At 49.8% G+C, this 23,969-nt stretch overlaps 1 protein-coding gene across 3 annotated transcripts in view; it reads right to left on the reverse strand.

Annotated features, from left to right (window-relative positions):
* Positions 1 to 7,549: 7,549 nt before the first annotated feature.
* C8H19orf12 (chromosome 8 C19orf12 homolog) overlaps positions 7,550 to 23,969 on the reverse strand; it is a 103,205-nt gene continuing 86,785 nt past the window's right edge. The window contains exons 1-4 of one of the 3 annotated variants that reach the window (XM_055145627.1): positions 17,958 to 18,035; positions 13,921 to 14,095; positions 13,443 to 13,610; positions 7,550 to 8,453 (exon numbers count right to left, since the gene is read on the reverse strand). In XM_055145627.1, coding sequence (XP_055001602.1) covers positions 8,188 to 8,453; positions 13,443 to 13,602 — 426 coding nt within the window. In that variant the 5' untranslated portion in view covers positions 13,603 to 13,610; positions 13,921 to 14,095; positions 17,958 to 18,035 and the 3' untranslated portion in view covers positions 7,550 to 8,187. Of the gene's footprint in view, positions 8,454 to 13,442; positions 13,611 to 13,920; positions 14,096 to 17,957; positions 18,063 to 23,969 lie in introns of those variants that run through there. The other 2 variants (XM_055145626.1, XM_055145628.1) reach the window with 2 other exon arrangements.

A 23,969-nucleotide genomic window follows, 5' to 3' on the forward strand; every position in this document is an offset into this window, starting at 1 on the left:
GCAGTGCAGAATTCAATGTGCAACAGCCAGGCCGTGGGGTGTATGGGTGTGCAGTCTTAGCAGACTCTACAGCTTCTCCACTTTCAGCAGGGGAGGGTGCTGGCGAGATCGTCACCAACACTCACCACACTCAGCATGCTGGGTCTTTTTCAGATTTGCTCTAGCAGGGAACAGGCATGGAGGCCTCAGACTTGGCCCTGACCTAGCAGCTGGCCAGCCCGGCTCAGAGCAAGCAGACTTCTCTATAGTGTGTTGAGATGATGTGGGTCTTATGCGGTGCCCACGAGAAGTGGTCAGAGTATCTGTGGGGAAAGCAGAATCGAGAAGGGCAATCTGCCTGCCAGCTTTGTTTAATTTTTTTTAAAAAAAATTTAAGTTGTTTAATTAATTTTTATGTATCCATTCAGCAAAACTTATTAAATATCTAACACTGGGATATAGCTGCAAACTTTCTGGACAAAAATCGTCCCACACTCTTATCCTACTGAATTTAAATGTTGATTATATTCCCTCGTAGTTCTGGCATCTTTTCCTATCGAGAAAGTATTCCAGCCCCAAAGGGTCACACTGTTCTACCTGCCTCTTTTTTTGTTTATTTGTTCTTGTTTTTTGTTTTTGGATCACACTCGGCAATGCACAGGGGTCACTCCTGGCTTTGCACTCAGAAATTACTCCTGGCGGTGCTCAGGGGACCATATGGGATGCTGGGAATCGAACCTAGGTCGACCGCAGGCAAGGCAAATGTTCTACCCACTGTACTATCGCTCCGGCCCCCTACCTGTGAGTAGGCTCAGTGATGTGCCTCTTCTCTTCTGAAAAGATGTTGCCACTCAGGTGGAATATATCCAGAGATATATTCCACCTGAGTGAAATTATATATTTAATTTATGTAATTATATACTTAATTCATCTGTAGATAGAGATGAATTCAACTAGAGTTCACTAGATGTTAAAAGCAAGTTTGCTCTCATCAGAGCACTGCATCCTTGACAGTCTTGTACTTTTCTCCTTGAACACCACCTTTGACTGCAGTGTTTTTACCAATCACTCATTTCACTTCCTTTGCAACACACAACAAACACATTTTCTTTTTACTGGGCTTGTAAGAGCTGTTTTTACCCTCTTGCATAGAGCAGTCAGGCTATAGAACATAAGCGTGCAGGGCTAAGTAGAATCCATTTTAGATTAAATGGGCAGGTCAGACTTCACCAAATAGGTGAATCTGAGCCAAGAACTGAAGGAAATAAGACAGATATTTTGGAGAACATTAAAAGCAAAGGAAGAAACACCTGCAATTGCCAATTGCCCTGGGGTAGTCGGATAAGAGGGGGGCGGGGGAAGGAAGGAAGCATGGGTAGAGCAGAGTAGGAGAGCATGTGTGCATGGGGTGAACATGGGAGAGAAGAGGAGAAGATGATGAAGAGGAGGGGGGTAGGTTCTAAGGGCACTGGAAATACTTTGACCTTTCTTGGAGATTGACATGGGAGCTGAAGGGAGGCTTTCAGCAGAGAAGTGACATCCCTGACTCACCTTTTAGCAGGACCCATAGGTGCAGCGAAGCTGACCAGGCAGAAGGGGCACCTGAGAAAGAGAAAGTGGAACTGTCTGTCAGGTGATAGCATGATCTTTGGCTCAACAGATTTTTGCTGATGGATTGAGAAGGAAATGTGGGAGTCAAAGCAAGCAGGCAACTGGAAACAGGTAGGTGCTAACCACTGAGATCCATAGGCAAAAAAAGAAGTTGTTTGAGGTTGCTCGTTCTTTATGTACTGTGTGTGTGGTTGTTGTTTTTAAACATTGAGGAATGAAGAGGGATTGGCCAGTGTATGTTGATGAGATTAGGTGGCAGTTGTATATCCAAGAGCAGAGAGCAGGAGGAAAGGAATCCGGCAAACACAAGTAGTAGGCAGGCCCTTCCAGGCTGGGAGTGAAGTGAGAACAAAGAAAGGGCAGAAAATTAGCCTGGGCACCCCATTTTTGCAGCAGAGGTAAGGAGGATCAGGAGACCCAGGGTGAGGAAGGTGCGCAGTGGAGAGGGCGACCAACTGCTAAGCTTAGATGAGGACTAAGAACTGACCCTACCTGCTGTACTATTGCTGTGGCTCCTGTAAATACTATGTTTTGCCTATTCACACATCAGTTGGCGGAAATTTGTTTTATTATCCATTTGGGGGATATTATGAAAAATGCGGCTAGCAAACGCTCATGTTCAAGTGTTTTGCGGCCATATCCTTTCAATTTTCTTTGGAACATTCCCAGAAGTGGAATTTCTCATGGTAACTCTATGTTTAATATTTGGGTAAACTGTAAAATAGTTTTCTAAAGTAGCTGTACCCTTTTGCATTCCCACAAGTGATATATTTCTTCCCTAATTTTTTCCCAAAGTCATCCACACTTGTTTTTTTTAATTCTACATATCCTCATAGGGGAGAAGTGATGTCTCATGGAGTTTGATGGCATCTTCTCAGTTGCATACTGGCCACTTGAACACCTTCACTGGAGAAATGTCTATTAAAATTCTTTGTTCATTTAAAATTGAGTTGTTTGTCTTTTATTATTGGGTTGTAAGATATCTTTATATATTCTTGATTCTAGATTCTTCAGAAACAGAGTTTGTTATTATTCCCTCCCATTCTGTGACTTTTCCCCACTTTCTTGATAGATGTTGTAACACAAATATTTCAGCTTAAGTTCCATTTATTTATTTTAATGTTTTATTTTTGGCTTACATCCAGTGTTGCTTGGGACTTACAGCTAAGAGGTAGTGTTTAGGGGATTCTATGGTGCTGGATACCAAACCTGGGGCCTCTGCGTATCAAGCATATCTAGGCCCTATCTATTTTTCTTTTATCATTTATACTTTTCTGTCATATCTATAAAATCATTGCCCAATCCTAGTTATTAAAAAGTTATTCCAGGGGGCTGGAGTGATAGCACAGCGGGTAGGGTGTTTGCCTTGCATGTGGCTGACCCGAGTTTGATTCTCAGCATCCTATATGGTCCCCAGAGCACTGCCAGGAGTGATTCCTGAGTGCATCAGCTAGGAGTAACCCCTCTGCATCGCCAGGTGTAACCCAAAAAGGAAAAACAAAAGTCATTCCAAAGATTTTAGCACCTACATTTTAGTCTAGGTCCATTTTGAGTTAATTTTTAATATGGTAAAATAACATCCAAGTTCATTTTTTGCATATGGCTATACACTTACCCTAGCACCATTTATTGAAAAGACAATGATTCCCCCACTGAATTGCGTTGGCATCCTGGTTGAAATTTTGTTTTTAAATATAGGAGAAATAATGCACATGTGCATGCTAGTGGGACCAGCCCCGTACAGAGGAGGAAATGATGATGAAGAGGAAGGAGTTTGTCTGGGGTAGTGTCCTCAGTGGGAGAGTGGAGGAACCCAGGGCTCAGGGGATGGGCTGGTGTGATTCAAGAACAAGGTCAGTTCACGGGAAGGGGAAGAGAGAAGGTGTAGTGAACGTTCTCCACTGGATGCTTCCCTTTTCTCAGTGAAAGAGGAATCAAAGTTACAACTGTGGGGAGAGAGAGACAGAGACAGAGACAGAGAGACACAGACAGACAGAGACAAAGAGAGAGGAGAGGAAGAGGAGTTGGGAGCTGAGGAGAAGAGGTGAGTGGGAGTAGAAATAAATTGGAAATACATCTAAATGCCAGCAACACTGTAGTCCCCTCTGCTCATCAGGACAATGAGCTGAAAGTGAGACCAATTGGTGTGACTCAGTGATTTTCTTTGTCACACTCCAGCTAGGCAGGTGCGGTGGGCTCTGGGGTGGCATTCCTGGTGGCATCCTCTGTGGCAGAGCTCCCCAATGCCTGGCTCTCAGTGACTACTGCCAGTCACCCTCTTCTAAAAGTGATCAGGACCCTCCATGAAGGGGTGCTTCACCCCCACAGATGACATGTCATCTTGTCATCTCAAGGCAGAGAGATGACTGGGGATGAGGGAAGTCACGTTACTAAGCCCTCTCCCCTCCCAACTCCCTGCCTGTGTCAGTCTCCATGATAAAGAGCCACCGACTGGGCAGGAGCTCCACAGCTCATGAACTTCATGGTTCTGGTGGCTGCAAGGTTGAGAGCAGAGTGCAAGCAGGTCAGTCTCCCGTGTGGTCCTCTGCCCGGCCTGCAGAGGCACCTTTTCACTGACTCCTCATGATTGAGTTTCAAGTCATAAAATGATCGAGCACCCATCTCTCCATCAGTGTACCTTTTCCACTACCAATGTCCCCAGTATGCCTCCCGCCAGCCCCACCCCACCCCTTGCCTCTATGGTAAGCAACTTCCTTCTTACTTTCTCTCTCTATTTTTGGGCATTACTATAAAAACTCGGCCTAGTAGAGAGAGGCTCCTAAAATCTCAAGGATAGGACGAATGGAGAGGTTGCTAAGACCGCTCGAGAAATTTGATGATCAACGGGACAATGATGATGATGATGATGACTATAAAAACAATAACAAAAAAAAAAAACAGTAACAACAAGTCTCACAATGGAGATGTTACTGGTGCCTGCTCAAGCATATTGATGAACAACAGGAAGACAGTGTTACAGTGCTACTATTTGCAAGACAGATACTGAGAGGCCATCGTGTTCGGTCCTTTATCTACTTTCAGCACACATTTCCCATCTCAAGCGGTCCCTCCAACCATCATTGGCTTAGTGATCCCTTTTCTATCCCAGTTGCCTACTCTCATATGCTCATGAGGCAGGCTCTCAACCATGGAGCAGTCTTCCTGGCCCTTGTAAATCACCATGTCTTCATAAAAAATTAAATTGAAAGAAGTGTGAGTTGCATATATCATTTTATTTTATTTTTTTGCATATATCATTTTAAATACTCTAGTAAGCATGTTTAAAATTTTTTTTATTTTAATTTTTGGTTTGCGGGCCATAACCGGCAGTGCTCATGGGTGCCCTGGCTCTGCACTCAGGAATTACTCTTGATGGGTTTGGGGGACTGTAAGAGGTGCCAAGGATTGAATCTGGGTCAGGTATAATGCAACTCTCCAACGAATGAAGTCACATTATCTCCTGGCCGCAAACTGGAAACACTGCAGGAACCCACCAACCAACAATCAACAAAACAGCCCGCTTTCCTGGCGTGGAGATCCCATGTGCATGCTGTGTGGTTCCTCTGCGGAGATTCCGTGTGGTCTGGCAGTCAAGTCCCCGGCGCTGGGACGCACCAGGAGAGCGTGCGCCCTGTGCCCACTAGATGGCGCCCCCCAATAACGAATGCGGACAGCAGGCTTCCTTCCGTCCCTCCCTCTTCCGCGCAGCAACGTATTCTGGCCAATTTATCGCCAAGCCAGACTTCTCAAAAATAAATAAATAGATGAATAAATGAATAAAGAAAAAAAGACAAAGAAAAAAGTTCATTCTAGCTAAAAACACACCATCTGCCTGTGAAAATTCTCAGTTGGTAGAGCCACATCAACACCCAAGACAGGTGAATAGCCAGCCCTGAGCAGATGGTTTCCTTTTGTAATTGCTGGTTTCTCCCACCAAGTCTTCCTCTCTGAAGCCCCTCCCCCTGCTTTCCAACCTGTCCACCTGCTTGCCATGGCCCCACTGGTCACAGGTGGGGACAGGCTGCAGACAGCCTCGGAGGTGTCCACAGGACTCAGTAACAATGTTGCACTGCCGTCCCATTGTTCATCAATTTGCTCCAGCGGGCACCAGTAACGTCTCCGTTGTGAGACTTGTTGTTACTGTTTTTGGCATATCAGATATGCCACAGGCAGCTTGCCAGGCTCTGCTGTGTGGGCAAGGTACTCTAGGTACCTTGCCGGGCTCTCCGAGATGGATGGAGGAATCGAACCTGGGTCGGCCACGTGCAAGGCAAACGCCCTATCTGCTGTGCTATCGCTCCAGCCCGTACTACTCAGTACCCTCAGAAAATGTTTAAGACACTCTCAGTCTATTCCTTGGCGTAATGGGATGTGTGTCCCCAAGCCCTGTTCTTGGGAGAGTACTAATTTATCAGTATTGTATGGAAAGAATTTGGCCAAATACAACAGTGGCTAAAAATATTGCATACTTTCGAATCCAACAACTTCACTATGTAGACTCTATCCGAAAGACGACCATTTTCCAAATTATGAACAGTATATTAATACAAAAATGTCCACTGCAGCATCGTAACAGTAAAAACCATACAAAGAAAAACATACCAGGGAACTCAAATTATGTTACAGAGTATTATACAATCTTTTTAACGTACGTTTACAAGGAATTTAAAATTACATACACCACATATGTTGTTTAATGTTTGTTGGTAAAATGTTCAAAGAGGTCTAACAAGAATGCAAACACAATGGGGCTGGAGGAATAGGACAGCAGGTAGGGCGTTTGCCTTGCACGTGGCCGACCCGGGGTTTTATTCCCAGCATCCCATATGGTCCCCTGAGTGTCACCAGGAGTGATTCCTGAGTGCATGAGCCAGGACTAACCCCGGTGCAATGCCGGGTGTGACCCAAAAAGAAAAAAAAAAGTGCAAACACAAAAGAAATAAATACATGTAGCACAATAAAAGATCCTATAGTCAGAAATCTTTCTCTCCTGCTGTCTTCTATGTTTTGTGCCAGGCTGGTAATATGTATTCAAAAACACATGAACAAAATTTTTACTAAGAAATCTACAGCTAACCCCCCAGAGACAAGGAGAGTCTGAGGGGAAATCACAGAAAGGTTTCCAGCATCAAGGCAAGACAGAGCCCCAGGCCCCACTGCCCGACAGCAACGCTTGTCCCCTGAGGACACAGCTGGGTATTCTCCTCCCTGTGCCAGAATGCGGGTGGCTTTGCTGCCTTGATTTTCTCAAGAGCATCAGTTCTAGTCAGTCTCAGAATTTGTTGTTCAAAATGAAAAGTGAAGTACTGAATCCAAACTGTCTTTCTGGTTGCATTTTTGTGCTATCCACACTCATCATGGTTTTCAATGCTTTACCAATAGCATTCTGCATTAAAAAAAAAAAAGAGGGCAGTGTCAAAGGCCACTAAAACTATTTTTTTTAAATGGGGAGGATAATAAACCCTAAATTTGAATTATTAGTTCAAGGGAGCACATGAAAGCCTTATTTGGCACCAGTAGCAGAAATGATCAGTTCAATAAGTAAAGCTACTCATTTGACACACATAGAAAAGCCCCTTTCTCATCCCTACCCTGTCCCACCCAGTCGGGCAGCGTATGGGAGCTCAGAGCGGTTTCCTCAGTGCCTGGAGGGGGACACAAGACCCTTCGAGAGAGAGCCACTGGGCAGCCATTCCTCTGAGCACTTATCTTCCCCCCTTATCACTGTGGGCTCTAGTTCACTGACGTTGTCTTGACACATGTGCTGGAACATTCCTCAGCACGCCAGCCTCCTCTGTGGAGAGAGCCCTGGGTCCCGGGGAGGGGTGGGCCGTGGAGGGTGGAGGGTGAGGGAGGAGAAGGGGAACTTCCTCTAATTCCTCAAAGCCACAAATCTGGTTCCTTCCTTTTTGTTCCAAGCCTAGAAGTCTTTATACAGAACACGCTGAAAAAAGGGCTGTTCAGAAAAAAAAATAAAGGTTTATTATAATTTGATGACATAAGGAGCAAGATGTGATTCCAAAAAGCAACTGGATAATTTTCTTGGGGAAATTTTAGGGTGGGGACATTTCTTAGTGTTTCCGATCCTGCCTACCACTGAATGTTCTAGATTTAAAAGCAAGCGCCACACCTGCAGAGGGAGAGAGGACGCGCCCAGGCCTGCAGGGTGGGAGAAGGTGATGGCCCCCTCCCTGAGGCCAGCTGGGGGTCTCCGAGCCAGGAGGGTGCCCTGTCTCAGAGGCAGAGCTGACTCCAGCCTGGATTGCTCCGAGGTCCGAAGACTTCTGGCCCTGCATGGGAAGCCTCTGGTGCAGTCCAGACCTGTCAGGTTATTCTCCCGGCGACCTTCTCTGTCTCCTATTTGAGGGGCGTAGATTCACACAACCGAGGCACAGCGACAGCCGTCCGCCAGGGTGCAGAGGCCACAGCAAACGCATCTCCAGGATCATTCCCAAGCCTGATTCAGCACGGCAGCAGCCCCTTTAGCAGGCGACTGTATTCACATTTCCAGTCTGACTCCGAGGATGCGAGATTTCCCTCACGCCCAGGCACCTCTCTCTGCGCCCGGAGAGCCCCACGGTCCCGGGAGGAGCAGCCCTAGTCATCGTACTGAATCTCGGCCTGGAGCTCCTTGCTGACGTAGTTCACCAGCATCGCCAGCAGCTGCTGCTGCAGCATCTCACTGCCCATGACCAGCGTGGTCAGCTGCACCGCGTCGGTCCAGTCTAGGTGCCTGACGATGGCCGAGGCCTCGTGAAAGAGCTTCTGCTGCTCGGACGGCGGCAGCTCCATTAGGATCTGAGGAATTGGCTTAAACTGTCCACTGGTCATCCAGGCCCCTAATAGGCCCCCGACAGCGCCCCCTAGAAAACAAGAATGGGTCAGTTAGTTGAGCCTGGTCATACATGATGGCCTCGGGTTTTGCTGAGAACCAGCCTGTGGTCCTGACCAGTGGGAACATTCAGGAGTGGTTCAAGCAGGCACAGTTGCAGGCCTCCTTCTCCTCCTCCAGCCAGCGTGCAGAGCAGAGGTGAATGTGGCCTTTGCACCGTCTGGCTCAGATTGTCCCCACCCAAGCACACTGGAGCAATAGCACAGCGGTTGGGCTTTTGCCTTTCACGCGGCCGACCCGAGTTCGATTCCTCCGCCCCTCTCGAAGAGCCCGGCAAGCTACCGAGAGTATCGAGCTCGCACGGCAGAGCCTGGCAAGCTACCCGTGCATATTGGATACGCCAAAAACAGTAACAATAAGTCTCTCAATGAGAGACGATACTGGTGCCCGTTCGAACAAATCGATGAGCAACAGGGATGACAGTGACAGTGACAAGCACACACCCTTCCCGAAGTGCCACATCCACAGAGTCCACGCAAAGCGTTTCCCATCTCAGACCCTCTCACTGGACTCCTCCGGGAACCCTCTTGACCAAAGGCCAGGCCCGAGAGCACGGGCGTCCAAGGAGAGAGCCCGTCTGGTGATGAGACGGAGTTCCTCTCATCAAGTGACCCTTTCGAAAACTTCTAATGAAGTCACATAGATATGGGACCCTGGGGACAGAGAAGCAATGTTCTTCATTTATCTGCTCCAAAGTTGTATGATGATAAGCAACGAAGAAAAGCGAACATGTTTTTAGTTTGCTCAAACTTATTACACACTATTTCAGAACCTAGAGCCCCGGTGCCCATCAAATCGGGCTGAGTACAGCCCACTGCAGGAAGGTACCCTGGGCAGAGTCTTACTCAAGTGCCATCAGGGGCCTGGAGGTACCAGAAAGGCAGAGTGGGTGGGTGGTGACCGGAGTGTGGGAGCCCTGTCAAGAGAGCCAGCAGCTACCCCTTGCCAGCCAACCGGGATCATACAGAGCCCTAGCTCTGCAAAGTGCCATGGTTTTATTTTATTTCTTTCTTTTTATTTATTTATTTATTTATTTATTTATTTGAATTTTTTTATTGAGTCACCATGTGGAAAGTTACAAAGTTTTCAGGTTTAAGTCTCAGTTATACAATGCTCGAATACCCATCCCTTCACCAGTGCACATATTCCACCACCAAGAATCACAGTATAGCTCCACCCTGCACCCCCACACCCCTAGCCCCCCCATGCCCCTATCTCCCCCAGCCCCCCGCCTGTGTAACTAATAAATTTCACTTTACTTTCACGTTGATTGCATTCAGTATTTCAACAAAACTCACTATTATTTATTTATTTTTTTGCTTTTGGGGTCCCAGCTGGCGATGCACAGGGGGTTACTCCTGGCTCTGCACTCAGGAATTACTCCTGGCGGTGCTCAGGGGACCATATGGGATACTGGGAATTGAACCTGGGTTGGCCGCATGCAAGGCAAACGCCCTACCCGCTGTTCTATTGCTCCAGCCCCAAAGCGTCATGGTTTTAAAATAACAGTAACCAGATACATAAACGCTGGTGACTAGGAAGAACAGAGCTGGGAGGAGAAGCAGCTTGACGGTGAGGCTGCCCACGGGGAGCCTCCCAAGGATGACAGGTGCCACGGACTCCGAAATGGTGCAATGAGAAGCTCCCCTCTGCTGCACTCTTTCCAAAGAGCCAGAATTCCTTGTCTTGTCATGAACCCCAGACCAAGGGCTGTTCTGTAATTACCTGCCAGGGCTCCTCCTTGAACCAATCGGGCTCAGGTGCTGAAAGATGGCATCTATGCAGGTAACTCAATCTCTGGCACCACATTTTCCTCCCCGCTCCCCGCCCCAAACATCTCTGGGTGCAGCCTTGGAAGTCCCTGAGCACTAGTGAGGTCGCCAAGAATTGCCGGAAGTGGGGCTGGAGCGATAGCACAGTGGGTAGGGCATTTGCTTTGCATGTGGCTGACCTGGGTTCAATTCCCAGCATCCCACATGGTCCCCCAAGCACCACCAGGAGTAATTCCCGATCACAGAGCCAGGAGTAACCCCTGAGCATCGCTGGTGTGACCCAAAAAGCAAAAATAATTAAAAAATTAAAAGAATTTTTCTTCTATTATTATCAGAAGGGACCCATGAGTACAGCGTGGGAAGTCCCCCCAAGAAAACAACTATCAAGGTCATGAAAAAATCAAGCAAAGTCTAAGAAACTGTCCCAGACCAGGGGAGGCTAAAGGAACATAATGATAAAATGCGCCATGGCATCACAAGCGTGATCTGGGACAGATCACCACCAAGAGTCTGGGGCAGAAGATCATTAAGGCAAAACCCTGTGAAACGCAGCCCGGAAAAGCAGGGAGTAACTAGCCAGAGTGTGTTCTTAGTTTTGATAAAAATTCCATGGTAATCTACTATATTAACAGTAGCGGCAATGACACTGGGTCAGGGACACAGGACAATTCATCCTACTTTTGCGACTCCTTTGTAAATCTGGTATTATTCTGAAATTTATTTATTTATTTATTTATTTATTTATTTATTTATTTTTGCTTTTTTGGGTCACACCTGGCAATGCACAGGGGTTACTCCTGACTCATGCACTCAGGAATTACCCCTGGTGGTGCTCAGGGGACCATACGGGATGCTGGGAATAGAACCCGGGTCGGCCGCGGGCAAGGCAAGCGCCCTACCCGCTGTGCTATTGCTCCAGCCCCTTATTCTGAAATTTAAAAAGTCCATCTGAGGGGCTGGAGTGATAGCACAGCAGGTAGGGTGTTTGCCTTGCACGCGGCCGATCCGGGTTCAATTCCCAGCATCCCACATGGTCCCTCAAAACCACCAGGAGTAATTCCTGAGCGCATGAGCCAAGAGTAACCCCTGTGCATTGCCGGGTGTGACCCAAAAAGCAAACAAACAAAAAAGAAACAGTCTGTCTGAAAGCAGCTGAAACCCTGAGAGTCCACCTGCAGGTAGGGTCGCCTTCGGGAGCCAGGAAGCCCACGGAGGCCAGCCCCCAGGCGAGCAGCGGAACCTGCCCCCACCGGCTTCCCTCCTGCACCAGGGGGAAATCAGAGTCTGGGAGAAAAACCCAGTAATTTACGAGTTTTCCCCAACTTTTCCCCATGACACCAGTGAAACACTTAGCACCAACAAGAGTTGCATGCATCTGCACTAAACCTTTATGAGAACATCAATATTTGATTTAAAGCAGCACTTAATGCAAAATATCACCAGACATATCGACCAGCCAATTACTAACTCTTGGGGAAAAAAAGAAGAAAATTCCTTTGTTTTCTTGGTAAAATGATGCTGCTGCCCATGACCAGGGGTTGTGAGTTCTCCTCGCAGACACGCTGTGTTCTTCTCCCATTTCTATTCATCTGGATAAAATATGTGCTCCCCAAATGGAATCTGGGCACCACGGCAAGGTCGGTGACACCAGCAAGCCCTCCCTGAGCACAAGAGATATATGGGACAAAGACAATGTGCATCCTGAGGGAGCTTGTCTTCTCCCTGGCTAGCTAGACCGCCAGAAGCTGAAGCCAAGACTCACCCATTCACAGGATGGAAGGAACTATGATCAGGGCACTGTCAATCCTGCTCACGGAGGAAGGAACAGAGCAGGAGGGCTTAGGGATCAGGGAACCAGAATTCCACAAAAGGATTTCCCCTGACTCTGAGCGCTAGGCTGCTGGGCACAGAGGAGGCAGTTAGTGAGTGGACGCTGAGAACATAGGAAGTCTGCCTTCAGCAGATGTCCTGGTAGCACAGGGTCCAGTTGGGGCCACCTCAAGGTGACCTTACCTGGGCCTTCCCGTGGTTAGACCCCAAGTTAGAGGGGAGGGGCTAGCTTTTTTTGGTTTTTATTTGGGTCACACCTGGCGATGCAAAGGGGTTATTCCCGGCTTTGCACTCAGTAATTACTCCTGGCAGTGCTCGGAGGACCATATGGGATGCTGGGAACCAAACCTGGGGTTGGCCGAGTGCAAGGCAAATACCCTACCTGCCGTATCCCCGGGGGCCAGCTCTTTGGCACTATTCTAGCCCACGATTCAGGCCACAGCCCTGAGACAGGTAGATCTTCCATGGCCTGGCACGCAGTTATTCTTCCTACTTCTAACGCGCAAAAACAGAAACGTCATCAAGCTCCAAGGAATGCTGGGGCCATTAGCCAAAATACCAGAAACAAATGCCCAAGTTGAAGGAGGCAAGTTGAAGGAGTGTGTGTGTGTGGGAGGGAGAGTAAGGAGGGGAGTGTCGGGGCGGGGAAAGGGGGAGGATGGCCATTCTAGAAGGGTCTGTTGCTTTTCCTACATTGGACCATTTGCCGTCTGACAGGAGCGACTCTGAACAAGCTGGCTTGTGTGTACCAGTCAGAAAGAATCTGCTTCTAGAATGCGCTGGGCAAGTCTTACTTCCCCATTCTCTTCTGAAGTGGCAAGTAAGAGTTGATGGGAGAGGGGCTGGAGTGATAGCACAGCGGGTAGGGCGTTTGCCTTGTACGAAGCCGACCCGGGTTCGATTCCCAGCATCCCATATGGTCCCCTGAGCACCGCCAGGAGTAATTCCTGAGTGCAGATCCAGGAGTAACCCCTGTGCATTGCCGGGTGTGACCCAAAAAGGAAAAAAAAAAGAGTTGACGGGAGAGGGAAGGCTGCCATCTGAGGGTGGGGGGTGTCCTCCAGGGTTGCATGGCATCAGAGCACTTGGCACACCGGGGACAACGGGAGTGAGCCGCTACTGAGACGAGCTTCACTGTTAACAGGACCAAGGATGAACCCACGATCTCTGCACAGAGGCGCGTGGCGCCCCCTGATGAAGTCTCTGTGGCTCTGAAAGCCTGTTCAGGACCCCCTCCCCCGCCACGCCCCCGCCACGCCCCCGCCACGCCCCTGCCACGCCCCCACCACGTCCCCGCCACGTCCCCGCCACGGCCCCCATCAACGAGTCTGGGTATCCCTCAAGGCACCTGCACTTACCCACAGCCAGTCCCGGTGGGCCACCGACCAAACCGCCAACAAAGGCCACAGCCCCCGTGACCAGGGCGCCCCTGCCAGAGTGCTTCACGGCCGCCTTCATCTTCCTCTTCTCGGAGATGGAGCAGAGCAGCTTCATCATCTCTCCCACCAGGAGGGGCATCTCTGAAGCTGCAAGGAAGACACCCACAGGCAAAGTTTGAAGGAGCGTTAAGAGTATTTCTTAGGCAGAGAAAGTTCTTCCTCAAGCTTTGGGGGCCCCCCTTTTTCGACAGGGAATCGCACGGCCAGCACCCAGTCGGGGGACAAGCTGTCACAGAGAAAGAAGGCAGGGCCAGCAGAGGGAGCAGAAGGCCTTCCTGCCCTCTATTTTGTAATTCCTAACAGCTTAAAGCAACAGCACTTGCCACTCGCTCCAGGGACAAGCCACCCAGTCCCTCTGACCCCTGCATCAGCGGCCTTTCCACGGGCACAAGCATACCGTCACACAAAGCCTGGCAGAGCCTGGAACTTCTCACAGGTTCTGGGTGACAGGGCTTCCCAGCTCAAGCCAAGCCAGAGAGAGGGAAAGGACAGGCCTCTGCCACCACATTGGTCCGGTGCAGGTGCCCGATTCGCCATCCGGATGACAGGCAAGCTACCAACATGCTGGATTCCTGTGGAGTGTCAGGAGAATGGGCACAAGGGTGGAGCAGAGAGGGCTCTCAGTCTGCCCGTTCTGGTAGCAACACACAGCCACGCACACCTCTAAGTGACTCTAGTCACACGTCAGACAGAAAACACTGCATGATGCAACCAACGAACTCACCAGAGAATAAAAGAAACCCAAGGAGTCACACACGTACACGGATGTGGGGAAAGATAGGTGGAAAAGGCCCATGTGGGACAGTGACCTTTAGAACAAGTCTCTGGGGTCAGGAAATTGTCACACTGGCAAGAAAGCAGCAGGCTGGGAGGAGGTAGGGTGGGTTCGGGGAGGGGACTGGTATTGGTAGGGAAGTGGGCCGGGCCAGCTGTGTCTCAGATCCCCAGGGAAGGTCCCTGACGGGTTTAGAAAGTAAAACCAAAATGGTCCCGAGCTTCTCCTCCAGCCTAGCTGGACCCGAGGCTCAGGAACAATTTTTTCTTCCCCAGCTGCTTTCACTCCTGAAAAGGTATGATTGAGAAAGGCAAATAACTGCTCAGTAACTTTTGTTCATTCGAGGTGTTTTTTTTTTTTTGACCCCAAAATAATCTAGAGTAAAACATAGTGTCAAATTATCCTCCCAGGTCTGAGACTTTTGACCCAGATCATCTCTTTTGTCACGTTTCCAGCGCTTCTCTGTAATCCCAGGAAGGTAAAGCCCGTCACATGCTCTCGGCCCTGTTTGTCGCTTTCCTCCTCTATTTCTTTTCTAGATATCAGCGATCACATGCACAGACACGAGGAAGGCCTTGTAAACCAACGTACAGGGAGATTCTGCTTCTGGGTGGGTGAGGCAGGTGGCTTGGGAGTAATACCCGGAAGTGCTCATGGCTTACTCCTAGCTCTGTGCTTGGTGGGGGCCACTCTTATCCATGCTGGAGGCCCTTATTGCAATATTGGGGATCAAATCTGGGACAGCCGCAGGCAAGGCAAAAGCACCTTCAAGCCTGTACTATCTCTCCAGCTTCAGAATTCTGCATTTCTAAGAAGCCCCCTCTTTAGACTCCTTTAAGGCTCCAGAAGAGCTTGACTCCCGGACAACTGATGCCGGTTACTCACTCTTTTTTTTTTTTTTTTTTTTTTTTTTTTTGCTTTTTGGGTCACACCCAGCGATGCTCAGGGGTTATTCCTGGCTTTGCACTCAGGAATTACTCCTGGCAGTGCTCGGGGGACCATATGGGATGCCGGGGATCGAACCCGGGTCGGCCGCGTGCAAGGCAAATGCCCTACCCGCTGTGCTATCGCTCCGGCCCCCGGTTACTCACTCTTTACGCTCAGAAATTACAAACGGGAGGCCCGCTCCTGTGTCTGTCTGACCAGGCAGGGCCTAAGAGGCAGAGGACAGGTAGCCCCTGCCGGTTGCCCACGAACTTGCAGGGGAGTTTGGGTCTGTTCCTGCTCTGCACCAACATCTGCTGGCTTCCAAGACCCTCTGCTCACCGGTGGTGACCGCCTGCAGCAGCAGGGCAGCAAAGGACTTCTCATCTTTCTTGAAAACGAAAGCCCCTTTCACTCTTCTGGAAGCCAAAACCTGTCCCAACATAAATGTCACTATAGTAAAATCACCTGACAGCAACAGGACTGCACCGGGCAGAGGCCTCTCAGACATGGCAGTGACTGAAAAGTTATTTTTGCAAAACAAAGTCATTCCATTTATATATATATGATAGCAAGATAACCAAAGGAATGAGGTTCGTGGTATAATCTTTCAATAAGCTTTTGTAGACACATGCCTACAATAATAGCTAATCAACTTCGAGCTTACCTCCAGTTCTTCCCCAGCTTTTCACCTGTCCCTGGAAGGGAAACCCCCCTGAGAATGGAGGCAGCTTCCTGTTCTCAAGTCACAAAGTCCCTGGGCCCCACCAGGCTTCATCTGCACAGCAGCTGCCTGCCGGGCCTTGCACTCTGCACACCAATCCTAAAGCCAGGCCTCTGTCCAACAAGGACCTGCACTCTCAAAAACAGTTTCTGCACAGCAAGAAAACACAGGTAAAAAGCAGGAAATAGACATCTACCCACTTCACCTTCTATTGTCTACTAAAAACAACCCCAGCTTCTAAGCTGCTCTGAATGACTCTAAGTTGAAACCCACGGGGGCTAATACGGCATCATTGTGCAAATGCTGCTTCCAACCTCCATTTAGTCCTGGAGGACCAGTGCGAGGCTCAAGCCCTGGGCTGTGCAGATCTGCAGGGCCAGCAGGTGCCCCTGCGTGTGAGGGCGGGCAGGGGGGAAGAAGTGGCCTGACTCCTACTGAGTTCAATAGTTCTACCCCGCAGGCAGACACCTCATTGTGGCTGCCCGATACAAGAGGAAGCCGGTTTTATTTCCTAGCAAGAATCATTTTTAGAAGTTGAGCATCAATAGGTTAGTTGTGAAACAAAGATCTCTAATCCCGTCTCCTGAGCCCCGCGACAAAGCTCCCCTCCTGACTTCCTCAGGAAACCAGGCCTGCATCTCTTTCTCCCACCCCACTGCTGCTCTGTCTGCAGGGCAGAGGGAGGCAAGTAAGAGGGAGGTGCGGGGATCCGTCCACAGGGGACAGACCTCCCAGGAGTGGAAGTGGACCCCCACTTAGCTTGGAAGCAGGTCTGCGGACACCAAAGGGTTATGCTCACAGGAAGCCCATCTGCCAGGCGCAGGGAAGACGAAGGTAAACCTGAACTCCTGTGTCTCACAACCAGGCGTGCTGTCTGCAGGTGACAGCAGGGACCCGGGGGAGGGGCAGCACAGCTGTGATTGCAGAGAGAGGTCCTCTACCGGCCCTGTTCCGAAAACCACTCTAAGTGGACTTGTTCCTGACATCTCAGTACTTCCTTCTCTGGTGGGTTTACAAACCCCCACGTGCCCTGACTTGCATAGGCCTTGGCTTCCCATGTCTCCTGGACCTAGCAAAAGTCACATGTGGGACACCAGCACACACTGATGGACTCACCCCAACCTCTGTCATTGTTTCCGGTATGGGGAGGCCAGGAGATTCAACTCACCCTTCAGATCCTTGACTTCTCTTGAAAACTCGGAAAAGCAAGCCAGCAGACCTGGCTTCCTGCTGGGCAAACACAGCCCTCTCCCGCGGGGGCCCTCCAGGGGCCCGACCAAAGATCAAGCCCTAACCAGCCTTGCACGGTATCTGGGTTTCTGTTTCCTTGTCCTTTTCTCAAAGGCTGAAAAGCACTGGCAACCACCCAACCTAACCACCTCCCAAGTGACCATCCTTCTCTAACTATTTCTAGGTGAGATCCCCTGGTTGGTCCACTTTGGATAAGGCCATGTGGGCCGAAACCAGCGGGCGGGGATCCTGCCAGCTTCATACACAGCCAGTACTGGGACCGGTCACACACTGTCCTACACACCGTACACACACACACACACACACACACACACACACACACACACACACACACACACACACACACACACACACACACACACACACACCTGAATGGCTGCTGGGTCTCCCTCCCGCACCCCCCACCCCGCACCCCTCCACCTCCCACCCTGTCCAGGTGCCAGATTCATACATAGCCAGTACTGGGACCGGTCACACACGGTCCTACACACCATGCGCGCACACACACACACACACACACACACACCCGAATGGCTGCTGGGTCTCCCTCCCGCACCCCTCCACCCCCCACCCTGTCCAGGCGCCAGTGGGAGGAGGCCCTGCAGCATCTGCTGACTTCTAGTAGGTCTTTGGCCTCCCTGTGCCTCAGTGTCCCCATCCGGGCAAGGAACACACTGAGCGTCCAGCAGCACAAAGCGGTGATCAGGCTCCGGACCGGCGCTGCGCCCTTAACCCGGCGGGGCGCTGGGGACCCCTTTACCTGCGGGGCGGCCTCGGCCCGCCCGGCTGCCCGCTCCGCTCCGCGCAGGGAGGGTCCCCGGCGCGCGCTCGCTCCGCCCTCCCGCCTTCCGGGCGGCGCGGGCACCTTCCGGGTCGCCGGGACGGGCCCTGCGTGGGGAGCCCCCGCCCCTCGGCCGCTCACCCGCGGTCCGGATGGGTCCTGGGCACCGTCTCGGGCCCGGAGACCCCACTTCCCGCGGGGCGCGCTCGGGTGATGCCGCGGCGCGCGGCGCGCGGCCCCTGAGGCTTGCAGGGGAAAGGGGAGGCCCAGCCGCGGGGCCCAGCTGAGGTCCAGGCGCCTCGGGGAGAGGAGGAGCGCCAAGGGCGAGAGAGGGCAGGATGTGGTCACCGACCGAGCAGAGGCTTGTGTGCAGCAGGTCCGGGTTTGCACCCCGGCACTGCATGGCCCCCAGCACCCCCGGAGCGACCCCCGTCGGCCCCCCAGTCTCCGCACCAGTATTCCCTAGCACCGCAGGGTGAGGCCCAAAGGGAAGGGGGGAAAGGGAGAGGGGGATAGGGAAATGCATTAGAGGGCCCTAGGGCTTTATGTTTTTTTGTTTTTTTTTTGTTTTTTTTTTTTTTTTGCTTTTTGGGTCACACCTGGCAATGCACAGGGGTTACTCCTGGCTCTGCACTCAGGAATTACCCCTGGCCATGCTCAGGGGACCATATGGGATGCTGGGATTTGAACCCGGGTCAGCCGCGTGCAAGGCAAACGCCCTACCCACTGTGCTATCTCTCCAGCTTTAAAACCGTCTCAAATATGAAAAAAATAAGGCTTCTGGGGACTTTCTGTAACACTCCCGGTTTATCCCGACACGGTTCTGGCTGTCACCGCCAAAGGCATGGGCCCTGCCCAAGGACACCCCCGCCCCGAGTGTCCGGCTGGAACGGAAACGTGGTGCTTCTAACTAGCTTCCTTCTGTCGCGTCTATTTCCCTTCAGTCTCCGTTATGAGAGAGCCCCCCGCCCCCCACTCCAAAGCGTTCACCAGGGTTCCCCCATGGGCCAGGGTGAAGTGACCCTATCAGTTCCTAAATAGAGAATTTCGCCTGAGTTTTAAGAACGAAACTAAGACGAGTCCAGCTGGGTGGGTGACTGACCGCAGGCGTACATCCGTCCCTTCCCCCGTGGCCAGCTCCCTCTGGTGGCACTTTGGAAAATGAGACCTATGGACTCCGTAACCCCAGCTGAGCGGAAAAACGCTGGAATAGAGGGCGACTTGGCAGGGGAGGGAGGGTCTAGAAAAGTGAGCTTTAAAAGGAACAGAATGGGAGACTAACACCCAAGAAGAGTGGCGATAAGTACCCGGAGGATTACTCCACTGCTTGGAGGCTGGCCTCACATGCTGGGTAAAGAAGCAGCTCTGATAGAGAAGGGACCACCAAGCAAAGGGTGCTAGGCGGGCCCACCAGGGATGGGAGATACGGGCTGAAAATAGACTATAGACTGAACAGTGATGCCTACTTAATACCTCTGTAGCATACCACAACACGCAGTAGGGGAGAGCGAGCAAAAGGGAATGCCCTGCCACAGAGGCCGGGTGGGGTGAAAGGGACAGGGTGGGGGTGGTGGGAGGGATGCCGGGACCATTGGTGGTGGAAAATGGGCACCGGTGGAGGGATGGGTACTCAACCATTGTATGACTGAAACGTAAGCATGAAAATTTGTAAGTCTGTAACTTTATCTCACGGTGATTGCCTAATAAATTTTCTTTTTTAAAGTGAGCTCTAGAAGTAGTATAAACCACCCCAAAAGTGGTCTGGGACTTTGGTCCTCATGGAAAAGTCATAAAATGACTGCACGGAAGAAGCCCCTTAGGGACAGAGTAACCCTCTGCTCCCCAGGGCAGCCAGGCCCCTTCGGGGTCTCCGGGAGCAAGGGGGGTGTGATTGCAGTGGCCCAGCAAGCAGCTCCCACCTTCCTCAGCCTCCAGTCATCTGCACTAGTGGGTGGCAAAAGTCAGTCAACCTCTTTATACCTCAGTTTCCTGTTTTGTGAAATAATCATAGGGCCTTGTTTAGGGTGTCCTGAAGATTCAGAAAGAAATAAAAAGCAATCTAGATTGTTCTTTTTTTAAATCATAAGCTTTGTTTGTCTGGTTTGGGGGCCACATCCAGCAATGGTTAGGGCTTGTTCCCAGTGGCACTCGGAAAATAGAACCTAGTGTGGTAGGCAGATTGGTAGGGGGGCCTGCTAGTATTCTTTGGGGAAATAATAATAAAACTTAAGAATATGTTTTCTACCCCTGAAATAGCCCAAAGACATGAAGTTGATATCACTTTGACATATAGAGATCCTAATTCTTTGGAGAAGAAAAATCGAGGCACTACCCAGATGCAGAAATTGGAGGATCCACCCAAGGAAGGCCGGACCCCTCAGAAAAGAAGTTCACTGTATCACTGTCACTGTCATCTCATTGTTCATCGATTTATTCGAGCGGGCGTCAGTAACATCTTCATTTGTCCCAGCCCTGAGATTTTTAGCAGTCTCTCCTTACTTGTTTTTCCCAACGATTGGAGGCTCTTTTCAGAGTCAGGGGAATGAGACCTGTTATTTGTTACTGTATTTGGCATATTAAATATACCAGGGGGAGCTTGCCAGAGAAGAAGTTACAAAAGAAAAAAAAGTCTATAAGATTATGAAAAGACCATCAACGGTGCAAGAGATGATATTGTAGAAGACCATCAACAATGCAAGGCTTTCCTGTGACAGTGCCCAGATTAAGTTTTATGCATACAAAACTCAGGGGCGGGGTGGGGGGGGAGAACATTTGGAGGAACTGTATAAAAGCTCTTCTGAAAGCCATTTTTCAAGTTTATTCTTCAAGCCTATGTTCTCCCTTGAACACACATCCCACCTTCTTCTTCTCCTCCTCCTCCTCCTCTTCCTTCTCTTCTCCTCCTCCTCCTCCTCCTCCTCCTCCTCCTCCTCCTTTCCTCTCACATCTTTCTAAGCAAGATTTGTTCAATAAATCTACCTTGCTTCACTATTATTATTATTATTATTATTATTATTATTATTATTATTATTTTGCTTTTTGGGCCACACCCGGAGATGCACAGGAGTTACTCCTGTCTTTGCACTCAGGAATTACTCCTGACGGTGCTCAGGGGACCATATGGGATGCTGGAAATCGAACCCGGGTCGGCCTCATGCAAGGCAAACGCCCTACCAGCTGTATTATCGCTCCAATATTTTACCTCCTCTGAAATTCCTTTCTGTGAAGGAAAGGCAATGAACTCAGAACACCAGTGCCAAGGTTAGGGTTGGTTTTCCTCTCCTGCAAAGGGTAATTCCTGATTCCATACTCCCTGAAAAAATCAGGTGGTGGGATCATCTCCCATGCTGTGGCAGAACAAGTGGGCATCAGGTGCAGTTTAATGGCTACCTCGTGGGGCTGGGGGATTGTGAGTGTCTGTTGTGAAGGTGCTCGTGGCAGACTTTATCAGTCCTGACCCAAGCCAGGTATTGCCCTGAGAGTGGGTCGCCAAGATGGTTGGGCAGAGAGGAGGCACTCTTTCCTTCCTCACGCCCCACTTTATTGAGCCACCTACAAACAGGCTTCCTACATGCAAAGTGTCCACTCAAGTCCTTTGAAGTATCTCCCCAGCTGTCAGGTTTTTATTAATACCTATTAAAAGGCATTAGTAGTCTAAAGTATAATTAATCAAAGGCATTCATAATCTTAAGTCTACCTTAGATAATTCCTGTTTACATCCCCAAAGTATGGGGCCTGAGCAATAGTAGAGAGGGCAGGGTTTGCCCAGCCGACCTGGATTCAGTCTCAGGAATCTCATATGGTCCCCTGAGCACTGCCAGGAGTCATTCCTGAGTGCTGGGCCAGGAGTAAGCCCTGTACATTGCTGGGTGTGGCCCCAATATAAACATTCCAAAGGGCATGAAAATACCTTTAACATATCTCTAAAATCCAAAATGTGCGGCTCAGTCAGTCAGATGAACCCTGTGGCTAGGCAGTGGCTGGAATTATTTTTTCTTACATCACAGCTTTCAAGCACCTATAAATAGGCAAGGCTCCAGGGGATAGCTCAGTGGCAAAACATCTCTCTTGTGAGCACTAGGCCAAGAGTGCCACTGCACACGTCAAGCATAGTCCTGGCTGTTTTGTGCCTATGACCCCAGGAGCCACAAGAGATTTCTGTCTGCACCACTACTAATGGGTGCAAACGTTGCTGAGTACCACTACCACATAGTTGTGTGAGAACATCAGCCAGAATTGCAATGCTTCAGGGAGCACAGGTGTGAGTACCACAAACTGATATCCAGAAAGTACTCAGGCACCATAGCTAAAACAGACCATAACAACTAAATTTGCAAGTCTAAAGTGTATGTGAGGGAGAGCCTCCGCGCCTACTGACTGTGATCCTGAGGTCTCCTAACCCATTTTGGCACCAGAGCGGATGCTTGCAGCCATCCATTTTGACTGTGAACTGAGCTAAAATATTAGAAACCCAAAACTCAAAGTCTTCACTCTTAGCAATGAAGAGAAATTATTAGATGATGCTTATTCAGCAGGCCTGATTGTTGGGGAAAATTTCCAATCAACAATAGTGAGTTCTGTATGGAAATATGAAATGTACTCAATATATAGAGAGAATAATGGGAATATCATTAGCTACATAGATGGGGGGTGGGGTGGGAGGGGTTGTATTGGGGTTCTTGGTGGTGGAACGGGTGCACTGGTGAAGGGATGGTGGTTTAATCAGTATTTGACTGTGACTTAAACCTGAAAGCTTTGTATTTTTTTTCTTGTTTTCACGGTGGTTCAATAAAATATTTCTTTAAAAAAAATAAAATAAAATAAAAAAGAAAAATAAATAAAGTGTATGTGAGGGGGCCGGAGCGATAGCACAGCGGGTAGGGTGTTTGCCTTGCACGCGGCCAACCCGGGTTCGATCCCCGGCATCCCATATGGTCCCCCAAGCACCGCCAGGAGTAATTCCTGAGTGCAAAGCCAGGAGTAACCCCTGTGCATCGCTGGGTGTGACCCAAAAAGCAATAAATAAAGTGTATGTGAGCCCCAGTCATATATGAAGGAAGAGAAGAGTTGGGGTAAACTTTATAATGCTCCCCGTTCCCTATAAACCCAGAGTTTCCCTCTGTGCTAGATTGTGTTCATAGGGCAGCTAAGATAGAACTTTGCAGGTTCCTGAGAAGTTTATCCAGAAACTCAGAAAAAAATTAGGAACTGGATTACTCAACTTTGGAAAAGTGAAGTACTTTGCCAAAATTGAGCAATTCAGTTCCTAATTTATATGGGTCTTTCTGGATAAACTCACTCATCCAGACCCAGGGGTGTGTGATTCATAGGCAGGGTACACACACACACACACACACACACACACACACACACACACACACACACACACACACACCTGCAACCTCTTAGCAAAAGCTTATGTCATTTTAATGATTTCAGCCCAGTTACATGTGGGCATGTGGGAACTTTGCTGCACTCACAAGAAATTCTCATTTCCAGTCCTCCAGCGCCATGTAAACTCATCTACCAGCCATGCTTCAAAGACTCATAAGTAAATCTCAAAAGAGATCAACAGGGCCGGAGCGATAGCACAGCGGGTAGGGCGTTTGCCTTGCACGAGGCCGACCCGGGTTCGATCCCCGGCATCCCATATGGTCCCCCAAGCACCGCCAGGAGTAATTCCTGAGTGCAAAGCCAGGAGTAACCCCTGAGCATCGCTGGGTGTGACCCAAAAAGCAAAAAAAAAAAAAAAAGAGATCAACAAACTGTGAAAGATTTTTTTTCCAGACACCCATGTATGGCTGAGACATCATGGGTACCCTAGAGGGGTTGGGCCCCGGCAGCCACTTGCTTCCACACTCCAAAATCACCGCCATGGCCCCACTCAAAATCTACTGCCTCAGGACTGCGCCTCATCCAGAGATTAATCTGCTGAAAATTTCAGATATGCAGGGTTTGTGACTGAAATCTCCAGGCTTTCATGCAGTTGGG

Source organism: Sorex araneus, chromosome 8 (assembly GCF_027595985.1).
Source record: "Sorex araneus isolate mSorAra2 chromosome 8, mSorAra2.pri, whole genome shotgun sequence".
Taxonomy (NCBI): domain Eukaryota; kingdom Metazoa; phylum Chordata; class Mammalia; order Eulipotyphla; family Soricidae; genus Sorex; species Sorex araneus.